Below are 15,763 nucleotides of genomic sequence, written 5' to 3'. Positions count from 1 at the left end.
TTATGAACGCGACGTTATTGGTGGTGTTCAACTAAGATAAGCTGACAGGTGCTTTCGTAACGTGTGTAATGAACATGTCTATGCTGTTCAATTTTTTTACCGGTGATCAGAGCGTTTATAAGGGAGGTTGCCCTCTTTTAGGTCGTCATAATACGTACGCTCTCATCGACTAAGGATAACCACCGTCTATCTTTACGGTGAGTATTTCGATCTTTTTGGAATCTCCAAGAATTTTTTATTTACTTTCGCATTTACTCGACGACTATATGTTGAATACTTCTCGTTAATGTACCCCTTTTTTCGGTTTTAATGTTAAATTATGGAGAGACATGGTGTGTGTGTGTGTGTGTGCATACACACACACACACACACACATTACATTTGAATATTATTTAATCTTTATAGAGTATATAGATCACGAATGAAAAATGTTTAATCTTGTGCTAGAAGAAAAGATTTGTAATAGATATAATCACTTGCAAAAGTAACATTTCAATATTTATGTTATTATAGTTTCACTTCCAACTACATATTTGCTACCTTCTATTGTTATATAATATCCTTCAAACGTTCGTAAATCTTCGTTATATAAAATAATAACAATATAAACAAACGAATCTTTCGCTCGTTTACGTTCCTCTTCTTACCAGCGACGAGTCGTTCGTTGGCACTCGGCCGGTTCAGACGCATTCGTTTCCTCGATCGTCTCCCGAATAAGGATCAAGAAAAGGATCGTGTGCGAAGTCGTGTGCGAAATTGTGTTTGTTTTAATATTATTAATATTTATATCGACGTATGTACGTATGCCAGTGTAGATATATATGTATATATATATCGTATATAAGATATCGAAATTATTATCCTTCAAAGAAGAATGTTTCACGTTGGATCGAAGAGTCGATAAAGATCGGCGTTTCAACGAGTGCAAAAGGAAAGCTAAATTCGTGATCTTTACTTATGTCACCGGGAAGAAATCGCGTGTTAAGTCGATTAGGGGTGCGTTTGAGAATGACTCTTATATCGAGGAGAGATTCACGGAAATCGACTGGCCGTTGATCCTGCATTTTTGAAAAGTAGACCTGGAAAAATACAGACGTGAGAAAGTGGCTCGTGAGGGAGAAGTACCGAGAAGAAGGTACATATTAGTTGACATTCAAGACAGAATATGTTCGTGTCTTCGAATTTAAATTGCGTTCGATTATTGTATAAATATAAGAGTCCTAAAGTTTCGTCTTGAATTAGAAAAAAACAGTTCATGTTTTGGAATTTGAATTCGGCGTTCGATCATTGTGTAAACATAAATGGCATAAAGTTTCGTTTTGAATTAGAAAAAAAGAAAGAGAAAGAGAGAAAGAGAGAGTATAAGTAATAGAGAAAAAGGAAAAATAGAAAGAGATTAGATTAGAAATCATCTAAAGTACGTTGTAAAGTAGGAGGAGGAAATAAAAAGAAAAATAATTATCTTCTTCTTCGTTATAAAGACGAAGTTATATCTGAAATATTGTATATCTCGTGAAGAACCGATGGGGATGCTGCTGACTCGTCACATCGTTTACGAAATACATATTTCGTGATCGTCGATAAAAACTAGACGATCATCTTTTTATATTACACTTTTCTTACGTCAAGCGAGGAAAGAAATAAAAAGAAATGAAAATGTGATTAATCGTGAGATCGTGAAAAATAATAGAAATGATAGAAATAGTAGAAAAATATTTAAAAATGAAACAAATATTTGTCCTCTCTCTCTCTCTTTCTCTCTCTCTCTCTCTCTGTCGCAAAGAATTCAGACGAAGTTTTAAGATTTCCGAGCAAAGTGGCAACACTTTTAATCGGAAAAGTCGATCACCCCACTGTGACTGCGTTCGTCGAAGATGAGTGCATTCCCTCTCGGTGACTATAACTGCATTCGTATAGTATCTTTCCAACTGTTATATACACGTATTTATTACTTGTCTCAGCCAGTGGCGCTTCAGATAATAACGAGAGAGAGAGAGAGAGAGAGAGAAAGAGAGAGAGAGAGAGAGAGAGAGAGAGAGAAATTAATGCGTGCAACAATAGGTCATAGTCTGGGATGAGTCCTCTTTTCAATTTGCGGGCATTCCGTTATCGAGGAGAGCGTGTGCCTCTCCTTACAGTCCTTTCCTTACAATCGTCGCAATACGGAAAGCCAATGAACGGGTTATTTAAACGAGGAGTATTTTTTTAAACGAGGAGTGCGTATTAGGAGTGTTCCGTTTTAGCGACTAATTAAGATACGATGTAATTATTTTTAATGCATACGTCGTTTGAAACATGAAATAACGTATACCTATTTCTTGTTGTGGTTAATCAACGTATCAAATTTATCGGTCCTTTGCCGTCAATAAATTGACATTGTTTCGTGCTTCTCTCGTACATGTTCCTTTATCAGATTCATATCGGAGTTAATCTTGACCTTTCGTAAATAAAAGCAACCGCGATTCTTTTCGCGAATGCGAGATAAGCCAGGCGCAACAACGACAACGACAACGACAACGAGAACGACAACGACGTCGTTTCACTTAATTGGGAGATATTAGGAGTTGAAGTTCGACGAGAAATAGCACGTCGCGCCTCCGTATAGCGATGTTGACTCACGAGTACGGCCACTTTATCGTAGGTCATTGAATTCGTCTCGATGTACTTCACGATTCTCTGAAAAGAGAAAAAGAAGGAATAAAAAGAAAGGAAAAGAAAGAAGAGACAAACCAGATTCCTTGCATAACTTCCTCGAGAAAGAGAGAAAGAGAGAGAGAGAGAGAGAGAGAAAGAAAAAGAGACAGAGAGAAAGTTGTTATCGTCTTTGATGTACTCTCACAAACGTCGATATATATTATTAGACATTGATGAATTTTATTAGACTCGCTAATTCTGGTCAGTATCATTATACCTAGATATTTATGTTACTTGTTTTGATGTGAGTGGTAAAGTCATTGTTTGCTAAGCACCGAGTCTGGCACGCGTCTACCAAGTAATATTACGAATGCAATTCGTTAACTCTACTAAGTTTTAACGATCGACTTTTGATTTCGAGATTTTTTCCAAGAATCTTATACGATTTTCTAATTCTGTTACTACATTAAAGAACGATATAATTCGGCAAAATCAAATTAATATCAGCTTTGAATTACATGTTTTTTATACGAATGGAAAGTTATGATTTATCAATGAGTATCTATAATGTTTATAAAGATTGTTTTTTCTTCAACATTTCTTAGTAGAAATTTGTTTGTGCTCGATCTCTTTCTCTCTCTTTCTCTAAAGAAAAAAATCGTGTGTATTCGTTCAGCTTTTCTGAAATCAACGGGTAGAGTTCCAGTCAACGTGGCGCCAGAATGCGTCTCGTGGATAACGGCCCTATTTTCGCATATCAAAACAACAGTATAATTATCTTGGAGATTCAATGACTCGGAGCTAAAATATAAACAAGCAGACCACTATCCTCATTCCACGTTATGCGATGTTCACAATGTAGCAATGTCTAGCCGAACGTCTTCACGATAGCCGCGATTTGTCTACTACCTCAATGATTACAAAATCTAACTGAATTAATCTTCGAAACTAATCGACGTCTTACATCAACGTTGACCAACTCTTGTTGAGATAATTTTTCTTTTATCTAATTTAAATGAATCAGAGACAAAAAGAAAAGAGTATTATAATTGTGTCAAATGTATTATTTGTTTGTAAATTTAGTCGGATTAATAAGTCGTAGCAAAGTGCGCGTTGATAAAGATATTCAATAAGATGACCTACAGACTAAATTTACATTTTTTCTTATAAAAAAAAAAAAAAACGCGTCTCTTCAACTTTGTTTACAGATGTCTACATATCGATTCAGCGCCTTTGTGGCTTTCGTGCTCGTCGTAACGTGTTTCTTAATACAATTCGGAAATACTCAGTACTCGTTCCAAGATAAGCGACAGTCGCAGACGCTGCATAAATATTGCGGGAAAAATCTATCGAATGCACTTGGATTGCTTTGCGACGGCGTCTACAATTCTATGTTCAAAAAGAACGGGCAGGGTAAGTTATGGTAACATTGTATATATGAATATGCGTATTTTATAACCTTAATACATACCTTGTATCTCATTTCGTTAGATATTCAAGACGTTCTTTTTTAATGAATCAAATTAAAGCAAAATAATATGAAACGTATGTAATTCGATTCAAAAATGAGTGACTGCGTAAAGTGCATTTTTTCTAAACACCGTTTCAATCGAAGATGCAATAGTTATTCAAATATTCAAGCCCATTATTTCGCAAATATAATTCTTGTAAAAGAAACTAATCAAATATATGTTATTGCGTTATTTTCAGAAATGGAAATGGACGATTATCCGTTTGCTTACGACGAATCATATCCGTTTAGATCGGCAGTTACAGCTAACGCAATGATGGGTCGTTTCGCCGGTACACGTTTCCGAAGAGAATCTAGGGGCGTTTACGATGAGTGCTGCGTGAAACCATGCTCGATTCAGGAATTAACTAGTTATTGCGGTCGTGTTGCGCAATAATCATCGACGGTCAGTAACATCGGTCTCTGTTTTACCATTCTTCTCTTCGTCTACTACCATAAATGTGATAATACCGATGATAATACCGTATCAGATCTCTGCTTTACCATTATTCTCTTCTGTAATACTATAATGTGATAAATGACAATTAATATACATGTCTTTGCGCGACACCTATTGAAAGCTTTATACACGTTTAAATGCATATAAAAAACAAGGACACTGGATGATCCGCAAATAACTTCACGTAAATAAACAACATGCATTTTGCGAGGATCAGAAACATTCGCCTACTGCTTGCTTACGAACGTTCGGCCTGAGAAAAAAAACATTAAAGACATATATGTTAGGTTAAATCAATGACTAACCACGTGCCTAGATATCTTGTGAATTATCGATGAATTACTTCGTAGATTTCCATAATACAAAAACAAACATTGAGTTTGCGTCAATGAAAACTGCGATTGTTAATCGTTTCTTGAATGAAATAATATTGTTCAAAGTTAGTATACATACATACATATATACATACATACATACATACATCATACATATATATATATATATATATATATATATATATATAATCGAAGTAATTTCAGAACGTTCGAAGTATGCTTTTTAGCGAATGGTTTCTTAAATTTTTATGGTAATATTAACTTTACAGCCGCGAATATTTAACGATACAATTATCCACTAAGATTGTGTAATTGAGATTGAAAGTTCGAGTAATTGGATTTCGATCGGAGTTGACGAGATGTATCGATGAAATATATTTTCATTCTAGTTGAAGAATCTAGGAACACGAGGATCATTAGGGCGCGTTCGATCTTGCGAATATTGATCGATTACAAATTTCGATTCTTAAGTTTTTATTCTTAAGATGTGGAATACGAATTTGTAAATTCGTGTAGCCGAATACTCGGCATTTCTTAGATAGAAATCTATTGGAAAATAAGAAACGTCCATTGGATTCGAGCGAGGATAGCAAAAAAAAAATTTCAAGAGATATATTATATATATATAAAAATATATATATATATATAGTGAGTGTGCGTGTGCGCGTGAATTGTGCTATGTTTTGCAAGGATAGTTTGCAGCAAAAATTTGACAAGGTCATAGCTTATTAAAGATCGTTTTACATTCGTAAGAGCGATTATAGATTTCTAATAATCTAATTTGAAAATTTTCAATCATTCTACGATCTGAAAAAGATCTTCGCTCATAATGTCGCAACGCTATGTACTTTGAGGTTATATTTGGAAGCACACCTTGTTGATACATTTTAATAATGCGTAGTGTAAAAATTCGCCGAGATTAAATCGTTGCATTGTAAACAGTACCATTGTAATCGTCCATGCTTGCTATCGCAATTGATTTCAATTTATTTATATTTAATCATCATACAAAGATGATAAAGAAGCAACATTACTATACCGTCATTAACAACTTTCGCTGATTCATGAATCCTTTATATCTCTTATACTGCAAACTATCGCTTTTTCTTAGCTGATCGATCGAATATATATTGAAAAAAAAGAAAAATAAAAAATAAAATGACATGTATTATTTATTAGACATTTCCTATTCTCCTATTTTATTATATGTTCAAAATGTGACAAAATTTCTAAATGTATTGTAATAAAGATAATTTTGTAAACATTCTGTTCCCGCGATTTGAAGCTTTAGTAAATATAGTCAATGTTGTTTTTAATCGATAAATGAATAAAAGATATTAACGACCAATGGTCATTCGACAATTGAACTGGAATTTTAATTTGACCTTTGACCATGAGAATACAAAATTAAATATAAATTGAAACCGTTCATTATAATTGTTCATTATCACTGTTTTTCTAATGATTTATGTCAACAACGTGTACAGACGTAATTCTTGACCGATTTTGATCAACAAGATATCATTTTAAAAACGAAGGTTTAAGATTTATTAAGACTTATATTCGTCATTATTTTCATATATTTCAGAATTCAAGATATGCATCAGCGATTTTTTTTTACTGTTGTCTACTATTATTTTTTATATATTATTTTTTATTTCTTATTTATTTGATCACAATTAATATCGAGTTAATGAATGCGTTTAAATACGCTTTAGCTATTTATATAAATAATTAATAAGAAATAAAAAATATAAAAAGGTTATACAATCGATTAACACTTTTTAGTTATCTTCGAAGAAGTGTAATGTATCATATAGTTTTCTTTTGCTTTTGTCAAAAGTACTATTCTTTTAATACGTGTAAGCTTTTGTTACAAAAGTACTTTATTATTTTTATTAAAAATTTTTATTGTACACTAATTTGATTGTATGTTTCACAGAGAGAAACACTGTCTTATAGTTCATATTCTGTCCATGTTTGTCGCTAAAGTCATTCCCTGGAATGGAGTGGAAAGTGGTGAAAAACGTTATGTACAATTAGTGTATACGTGTGTGAACAAATATCATTTACTTTAAACTTAATTATTATCGAACGAAAGCATTATAAAGTCATTAGTAGAAACGCGAGAACTAACTTTATAGAGAGTAGTAAAATTCATTACACTCAACATTCCTTCTTTTTTTCAAATTAAAAAATTATAACTTCGCTGTGACAAGAAAATGTCAAAATGACAGAAACGTACAATCCATTCGTATATTGGGCTCAAACAGAGAATCAGGTTACGTTAAAAGTCGATTTGGCTGACGTTAAGGTATATAAGTTATTGTCAATATAGAAGTATATTTTATAGATTGAATACTTAATTATTAAGATTTTAATACGTTTCATAGGATATTAATATTAATTTGCAAGAAAAAAAATTGCAAATAAATGCATACGGTCAAGGTGCAAGAGGCTGCAATAATTATGGATTTAGTATTGACTTTCACGAATTTGTTAATCCTGATGTATGTTTAAGTATAAGATATAATCAAATTAATCATCTAAAGTATAATTTTTTATATGTGTAATAATTGTACCTTGTAGGAAAGCAATTACAAAGTAATCGATCGTCAGATAGATTTTACATTGAAAAAGAAGTATTATGGATGGTGGCCACGATTGACTAGTCAACCACAAAAACCACCATGGCTTAAAGTAGATTTTGATAAATGGAAAAGCGAGGATATGGATGATAATGAATATGAGAAACGAGATGTTTGTACCGATTACCCTGATATGTATGATAAATTGCATAAAGAAGAACTTGGCTATAGGAAAGGTAGAAATATTATATACAAATCAATATCAATATTTATCCTATACATTATATTAATTTGAGCAATTTATATAAAACAGAGGATTTCAAGAAAGTATATTTGATCATCTACAACTTATGTCAATTTGTTGGATTTCTTTATATTCTTGTCGTTATGAGTGTGAAATATTCTCGTGATGGACCAGGTTTGCACTTAGTATATTGTATCAATCTTCAGACATACTATTCTATTATAATTTCAATCATAACTATATTATTAATTGCAGCTTCTATAAAATATACATATGCTACTGTTGGAAATCCAATGAAATTTATACAGTTGCTACAATTTTTAGAAGTTATGCACCCTTTATTTGGATATACCAAAGGTAGTATAATGATGCCTTTCATGCAAGTAGGAGGCAGAGCATTTGTTCTATTTTGCATGATAGAAGGAGAATCACGTATGCAAACTAAACCAGTTGTATTTTATCTCTTTATTGTGTGGAGCTCAGTGGAAATAATCAGATATTTATATTATATTACACAATTATTGAATATAGACTTTTATTTTTTAATGTGGTTAAGGTATACAATATGGATACCATTATATCCATTAGGCGTAATATGCGAAGGTATTATAATTTTACGTAACATTCCGTATTTTGAAGAAACGCAACGATTTACCGTATCGTTACCAAATTCGTTAAATTTTTCTCTTGATTTTCCGACTTTTTTGCGAATTTATTTATTATTCTTATGTATACCTGGTATTTATACAATGATGTCACATATGAATCATGCTCGCTTTAAAAAACTTGGGAAATCTAATATAAAAAGGAAATACACATAACTTCATTTTACATCATATATAAATATAACTTAATATAAAAGCCAAAGGTATCTCTATCTTTAGCAGAATATATGCCATAATGAATTATAATTTTTCTTAAGTTTTTATACATAAGGGATATACATAAGGAATATGTATTAATTATTATATAATATTTACTATGGCTGTTAGTAACATGTATTTCTATATTTCTTCAAGCTTTTGTATAATACAATGTTGATTGATATTTAATTCAATGATTAAAATGAAGCTATTTAATTATCAATCATAATTAACTATTAAACTTTTACTCAAGCTAATCTTAATCATACGATATGATTAAATTGAGATCATCATTGTGAAATGAATGTTTATGTCTATATATTTTTATTTATTTATTTTTTTTATTGTTATTTAAAATTAATCAAAATGATAAGCGAAATAAAAATAATTCTGCGGAATAGTTAGTCAATGATTGAAATTCGTATATCGATTAAATATATTATAGACATGCCGTGATTTATTGACGAATTACTCTTTAGACTCTTGCACATTGATTCATTATTTTCTAGATGTTTCGTATCTCATTGACAAAATTTTTTTAGACGAATGTATACCAATAAATTAAAATTCTGTCAAAAAAGATTTAAATTTATTCGACGAGCACACACATGCACGCACGCACGCACACAAATACACATATATATATACACCTTTCGAAAATTATACGTATAAATATTATTTTTGTGAACACATGATTTTATATTTGTCAAATCGTAAATCTAAAGTAATAATGTTGTAATAAAATCACGAATGAGTCATCTTCGTTGGAAATTCCGGATTATTGACCTCGCTTTAATTTCCAATGAAATATGATTAACGTAACAACGTGTATTCACAGATCCCTCATTAGTAATAATTTGTTCAGGAAATTCTGCAATAGATGATGATCTATCACTATTATTATTATGTATAAGTATAGCAGACGACAATGATGAATATAATTGTAACAGGAAGTAATTTATTTATAAGATTGTAATGTCACACTTTATAAATAGTATTTATTCATTGTTACGAGGAAAAAACTCTCGTTAGGAACTTTTGACACGCTTGGATAATTCATTTAATATGTTTCTTTCAAAATTATAACAAAAGAGAATATGAATATAGGGCGCGTAATGCGTATAATACATTATATATATAAATCCAAATGGGAGCATAAAAGTTAGTTTTTCTATCGTCCGTCGTATTGACTAGTTCCTTTTATAGACGCAGTTTTTTATTTTCTATCTGCAAAATGTATAACTTTTTTTATATATTAATGATTATGAGCTTTATACAAAAATGTGTTAAAGCACAGACTAATACAATTGTTTTTGATGGTACTACGACTACTAACACTATGCCACCAAGTAGGTATCAATTCATTCTTAATAATTAACTCGTGAAATTATTAAGTAAGTATTCTCGTTGATATTTTAGCTAGTACTACATCTACGGGATGTAGATGTGTAGCTGCAGGCACTTGTAATGTTGGCGGTAATAATGGAATTGATATAAGAATTGTTAACACGGTAGGAATATATTTACTTTATGTAATGTATCGTACAGTATATTTCTATATATATGTTTTTCTTAGCTGTTTGTTTCATTATACAGGGTATGACTTGTTCAGGAGGATTGATATATTGTTGTACATCAGGAAATATAATTGATGCTAGTTGTGGAGTAAGAAAAATAGCTCTTACTACTCAACCAGAAGGAGTTGCTAGTTATGGAGAATATCCTTGGCAAGCAGCACTTTTAACATCAAGTAATTCATATATTGGATCAGGGGCTCTTATTAATGCCAATCATGTTCTTACTGTTGCTCATAAAGTAACTCCTTATTTGTAAGTGTGACATCACTTTTGTTTTTGCATTGAAGACCTAAATACTTTATGTATATTTCTCATAGGACTGGTGGTCTCAAAGTAAGACTTGGTGAATGGAATGGACAAAGTTCTTCAGAAACTTATCCTTATAAAGAGTACAATGCACAAAAAATATTTGTACATCCTTCTTATAATTCACTAAATCTTCAGAATGACGTAGCAGTTATTAGATTAAGCTCATCTGTACCTATTGCAAGTAGTCCAAATATTAATACTATATGTCTTCCTACTTCAGTACCAGCTGCACAAACAAGGTATATTTTCTAAGTTTTGATGGTATAGTATATAGAATTGAAATTGATTTATTTCCTAACACATTAACGTATTAATATTTTTAAAGATGTTGGGTATCAGGTTGGGGAAAGAACGCATTTGGTAATAGTGGTACTTATCAAAGTACACTCAAAGAAGTTGATGTTCCTATAGTAAATCAAAGTAATTGTGAAACTGCTCTTCGTACTACAAAAGTAGGACAATCCTTTATGCTTGACAAAACTAGTTTTATATGTGCAGGAGGAGAATCAGGAAAAGATGCGTGCACGGTAGAAAACTCAAAATTAAATTTTGATGTACTTCCATTGCATAATATTTAAAATCATTATGCATTAAATAATTTTGTAGGGAGATGGAGGTGCACCTTTGGTATGTGAGTCAGGTAGTCAATGGCAAATTATTGGGATGGTAACATGGGGTATTGGTTGCGCAACTGGTGGAATTCCAGGTGTATACGTCAATGTGATTAATTATAATTCCTGGATAAATGAGAAATTAACTCAGTCATAAATTACAATTCATAAATCTGGATGTATAATTCATGAAGTTAGTTGATTAAACAATATTAATAAACTTTAATACATTTCATTGTTGATTTTAGGTAATAATTTTATATACGAGAGAATTTTCATTTTTCAAATAATTTAATTTTTTCATTTTACAGAATTAAATTATCGACTTGAGAGATTATCGACATCACCTCGTATGACTAAAAAAACAACAAAGTTCCTTTAATTACTGTTAGATGGCGTATAACTTGATGTCCACAATGTGCTGCCACCTTTCTATCTCGATGGTACTAAATGGTTAAAAAAAAAGTGAATTAAAACGATCATATGTTTCCTGTCAATTTTTATAAACGACCATATGTTTTCTGTCAATTACGTATGAACTATCATGTGTTCTCTGTCAATCGTTTTTAAATGATTATATGTCTTCTGTCAATTATTTATATCACTATGGAAATAAAAGTAACGCAATATTTAAAACAAAAATCGTATAGAAACTGAATAGAATAAAGTGTGAAATAAAAGGGAAAAGAAAAAGCGAAAGAAGAAAGAAATTTGCGTTAAGAATTATCCAGGAAATATTAAATTACGAATGATAATATCGAGAATAAAATAAAATAAAAACTATCGAACTAACTTTTTATATTCGTTGAAAAAGAAATGAATTCTCGGAAGGAGCGAGTATTGGATCGATTGGGATCTGCTACTATCACATATTTCGATTTTCTGTACACTGATTCCCTCTCACAGTGCACGTGTCAGTCCGTTTAGAATCTCGTATTGGTGGATTGGTACGCGCGGTATGCGGTGTGTGGTGCTTGTTGAAGAGTAGTGGGGAGTGCGGGTGGGAGTGTAAAAAGGGTAGGGGAGGGTAGGCGTCGACCGTCTCGACGAGTAGGAGGAGTGTCGTAGCCGCAAACGTAGGTAGCTTGAGGTGGCTTGAGTGAAACGCGGGCGTCACGGCGACGTCGGCGTCGTGGCTTGAACTCCTGCGATTCCTTCAGCGGCCATATTGCCATCTACCTGGGGCGGAGCACTTGACTCCCTCTTTCTCTTTCTCTTTCTCTTTCTCTCTTGCCTTCTCTCTTTCTTCTCCCACTCCCTCTCGAGATTTCGTTTTCCTTTTCTTTCTCTTTCTTTTCCTTTTCTCTCTCTCTCTCTCTCTCTCTCTCTCTCTCTCTCTCTCTCTCTCTCTTTCTTTCTTTTACCTCTTTTTCTTTTTCTTCCTTCCAAAGGCTCACTGCGTTTATAGACTGCAGGTTGCGCTCGAACTACACCTGTGATCGTTCGCGTAACGACCCACCCCGACTCCCCTTTATCTTTTATTTCTTTTCTTTCTTTTTCTTTTTCTTTTCTTTCCTTTTCTTATTTTCTTTCTTTCTTTCTTTTCTTAACCGATCGGACTTTTGTCGGTGTGCCTCGGTGTGTACCGAGGAAACACCGTCTCTCGTTTGCTCGTTGAGAAGAACCAACGTTGATTCGTTGTGGTCACGAGACACGATCGATGTTTCTTTGCTAATCATTTTATTCGCAACCGATCGATATTATCGTATAATAATAATATTTTCTACAGAATAAATCGGTAATAACTTACGAACAGGTTAATATCTATTTTTATTGGAACGAGATCAAACGAGTCGATATAAAAGATATTTCAAAGGTGTTAATGTTAAATTTCAATACAAGTACCTCTATTAAAGATACCTTTTACAATTTGTTATTAACATTACGTCGAACGAACTTTTACATACAATCTTTGACTCGGCAAGATGTCCGTTGATTTACGGCGAGTTACAACATCACGACGACGGTAATGTCGGCGACTACGTTCTCTTAGTATGTATTTCGTTTTACGATTAGGCGAACCGCGTGTAATTGCCAGTTTTGTCTTTAACGTTCGTCGTGCGCCGTTGTTATTCCACTTGCATATACGCATCAGATGTCCCATAGATCATTCCACGGTAAAATTACTTTCTATCGTAAGTCGTAATAATTACGATGGAACTCGTGAGAACGTCTCTCCGTAGCCGTGATTACACTAAAATCTCGATGTTGGATCGTACGTCATTACGTTTTTCATTTGTAAAGAAATAAAATATTTATCTATCTATAACATACTTATTTACATTTATACATTTATACCATGGTATAAACTAATTTTATCGAAATACATATTCAACCTTTTAATTATATTTCTCTTTTAAATTCGATAGGTATAAATGTTCATTTGGATGTTTAAATAAGAAATTACTCTAATCAGGTGAAACCTACCTGCAGGACATGGTATGAAAACGTTAAAAAAGATCGAGGAACGAGGTTCGCGGTCAAACTGGGCGGTATCGTATTTCTCGTAAATCATTTTTGTCGACGTTACGTTCATCGAAGTCACACGCGAGTCCGTTAGTCGGAACGTGGCAAGGAATCGACGGTGAGCGTTATCGTCTCGTGGCAACGTGCAATTACTCGCCGGTGGCCGATACCCACGTCGAGTTTATTTTTCGTAAAAATGTTTACATCAGTCGATCGAATCCGTGGCTGACTCGAGAGCGCGAGGCTGCCCAAACATCGACGAGTCTTGTTTACACCGCGAGTATTTATGGGATACGGTCCGCCCACGAGAGAAGAGAGGGAGAGAGAGAGAGAGAGAGAGAAAGAGAGAGAGAGATGGTCGTTTTCGGAATTCGGGGCATCCCTGCAGCGAGAGAAGTTCGAAACAGACTCTCTCTCTCTCTTTTTCTCTCTCTTTCTCTCTCTCATTCCGTCGAGTTGACCCTCCTGGATATGCTTAACCATGGAATGTTCCCAGCTTGATCCTCAGAATCCTGAAACTCGACCGATCTCTCTCCTATCTGGTAACATCCGTCGAGGGACGCGATTAAACTCGCTTTCCCGCGCTTTGTCGCTTCGAAGGGATGACGTACGGCGCCGAAAGAAGAAGGATCTTTCGTTTAAATCCTCCTTTAAACGTTCGTACAAATGTATATCGTCCTACGATCTTCCGTGATATCCTCGTTAGGGAAGACAATTTTTATCGTTAAATTTGATCGATAAAATTTTATCGCGATCTCGCATCGTAAAATTCTATGGTAGATCGATATCATTGCGAGAAAGAAAGAAAGAAAGAAAGAAAGAAAGAAAGGAAAAAGAAAGAGAACACGTTTATTTCACCGTCATGAATCATATGATATGATTTTGAATAGGCGCGAATGACATAAGTCAAAATGACGATTTTGACGGTACAGAGGAATAGGTAGGTATCCTTTCGGACCTCCAATCTGCTCGATAGGACGAGCACGAGATGATTTATATAGAAGTTAATGGCTCGAAGGTCGACTCTTGTCACTTGGTCTCTCTCTCTCTCTCTCTCTCTCTCTCTCTCTCTCTCTCTCTTTCTCTCCTTTAACCCCTGCTTTAAATTATACAACTCGTAGAGCCACGCAACAATGTAATATAACCGACGTCGATTACACGTCGGGAACGAGACAGAGAGCTGCTCGCGTGCCCCCGGAAAACCGTTTATTTTTACATCGGATCCACCTAGACGGTAGTGAACAAAATCTCGAACGGTAGTGAAAACAAATCAATCTAAATTTGATTTGTATATTTTCCTGGGACGTGAAAAAACACGACTCGTCCGGCGTATGTACCTATTTCTAGGCGGGGGATGAGAAGGGAGTTTGCCTGGCCAATCCTATGTGGTATCGATGAATTACAATGTGTACATAGCTACATATACGTGTTGTATGAAAAGTATCGCGAATAGCACATCGATTCTTTACATCTTCGTATCTAACAATAAGCATGGAATTTCGATAATTTTGAATATCTAATGGATCGGTCTTCTTCTATGATGTATCGATTTCACCGGGATTTAAGTACGATGAAAGGATACGTAAACCTAAGATCTTGATTAATCTGATCGAGTTGAAGAAACGTTGAGATTCCTACGCTCTACGTAGGAACAATTAAAAATATCTTTCTAAGATACTTAACTAGCTAAGTACGATGCTGTACGAGTTTCAGGATTGGTCAACGTCGTTTTGATTAAATTCAATCGAGATATTCTTCTGCCGTGTTCCATGGGTGAGAAGAGAACTAAGAGGATAGATATAAGTAAGAAGAGTGAAACAAAAAAGAAAAAAGAAAGAAGACGAAAAAGAAAAGAAAAGAGAGAGAGAGAGAGAGAGAGAGAGAGAGAGGACACCTCGGTACGGAGAGAGGAGATGCGTTTATAATGCGCGTTCGAATGCACTCGGAGTAGGTACACGTGCAACTCGTACGATGCATGTTTATCGCGGTGCAACGTGCGTCGGGTGGCCCGCGCAACGGGGGTCTCCGCATCTCCGACGTGAATTTATGGCCGACGAAATATTTTATCATAATAATACAGAGAGTAAAAGGGAGAAAGAAAGAGAGAGAGAGAGAGAGGGAGAAAGAGAGGGAGTGAGAGAGAAAGAGAGAGAGAGAGAGAGAAGG

At 33.9% G+C, this 15,763-nt stretch overlaps 3 protein-coding genes across 7 annotated transcripts; all 3 read left to right on the top strand.

Annotated features, from left to right (window-relative positions):
• The first annotated feature begins 60 nt into the window (after nt 1–60).
• On the top strand, nt 61–6,306 carry LOC122634510 (LIRP-like). Of its 3 annotated transcripts, none has more exons than XM_043823514.1 (3): nt 61–197; nt 3,843–4,047; nt 4,345–6,306. In XM_043823514.1, the coding sequence occupies exons 2-3, from the start codon at nt 3,843–3,845 to the stop codon at nt 4,539–4,541; spliced, it is 402 nt and encodes a 133-aa protein (XP_043679449.1). In that variant the 5' UTR covers nt 61–197; the 3' UTR covers nt 4,542–6,306. The 3 variants fall into 3 exon arrangements, with proteins under 3 accessions (XP_043679449.1, XP_043679450.1, XP_043679452.1); XM_043823515.1 differs by lacking the exon at nt 61–197 and adding an exon at nt 437–1,135; XM_043823517.1 differs by lacking the exon at nt 61–197 and adding an exon at nt 2,644–2,895.
• Nucleotides 6,307–6,901: 595 nt separating this feature from the next.
• On the top strand, nt 6,902–9,214 carry LOC122634508 (very-long-chain (3R)-3-hydroxyacyl-CoA dehydratase). Its single transcript, XM_043823511.1, has 5 exons — nt 6,902–7,253; nt 7,333–7,449; nt 7,529–7,763; nt 7,841–7,945; nt 8,027–9,214. Exons 1-5 carry the CDS (start codon nt 7,170–7,172, stop codon nt 8,590–8,592), a joined length of 1,107 nt encoding a protein of 368 aa, XP_043679446.1. The 5' UTR covers nt 6,902–7,169; the 3' UTR covers nt 8,593–9,214.
• A 68-nt stretch (nt 9,215–9,282) lies between these two features.
• Nucleotides 9,283–11,779, top strand: LOC122634509 (phenoloxidase-activating factor 2-like). 3 transcript variants are annotated; one of them, XR_006328404.1, is made up of 7 exons: nt 9,283–9,983; nt 10,054–10,145; nt 10,231–10,463; nt 10,529–10,759; nt 10,846–11,047; nt 11,127–11,379; nt 11,443–11,779. XR_006328404.1 is itself a non-coding variant. In XM_043823513.1 (7 exons), the coding sequence occupies exons 1-6, from the start codon at nt 9,869–9,871 to the stop codon at nt 11,286–11,288; spliced, it is 1,035 nt and encodes a 344-aa protein (XP_043679448.1). In that variant the 5' UTR covers nt 9,283–9,868; the 3' UTR covers nt 11,289–11,298; nt 11,443–11,779. The 3 variants fall into 3 exon arrangements, 2 of the variants coding, with proteins under 2 accessions (XP_043679448.1, XP_043679447.1); XM_043823513.1 differs by having other exon boundaries at nt 11,127–11,298; XM_043823512.1 differs by having other exon boundaries at nt 11,127–11,324.
• Nucleotides 11,780–15,763: the final 3,984 nt, after the last annotated feature.

The sequence above is a fragment of the Vespula pensylvanica genome, chromosome 15, assembly GCF_014466175.1.
Source record: "Vespula pensylvanica isolate Volc-1 chromosome 15, ASM1446617v1, whole genome shotgun sequence".
NCBI classification, from domain to species: Eukaryota; Metazoa; Arthropoda; class Insecta; order Hymenoptera; family Vespidae; genus Vespula; species Vespula pensylvanica.
The sequence above is the reverse complement of the archived record's forward strand: the minus strand, read 5'-3'. Positions and strand labels throughout refer to the sequence as shown.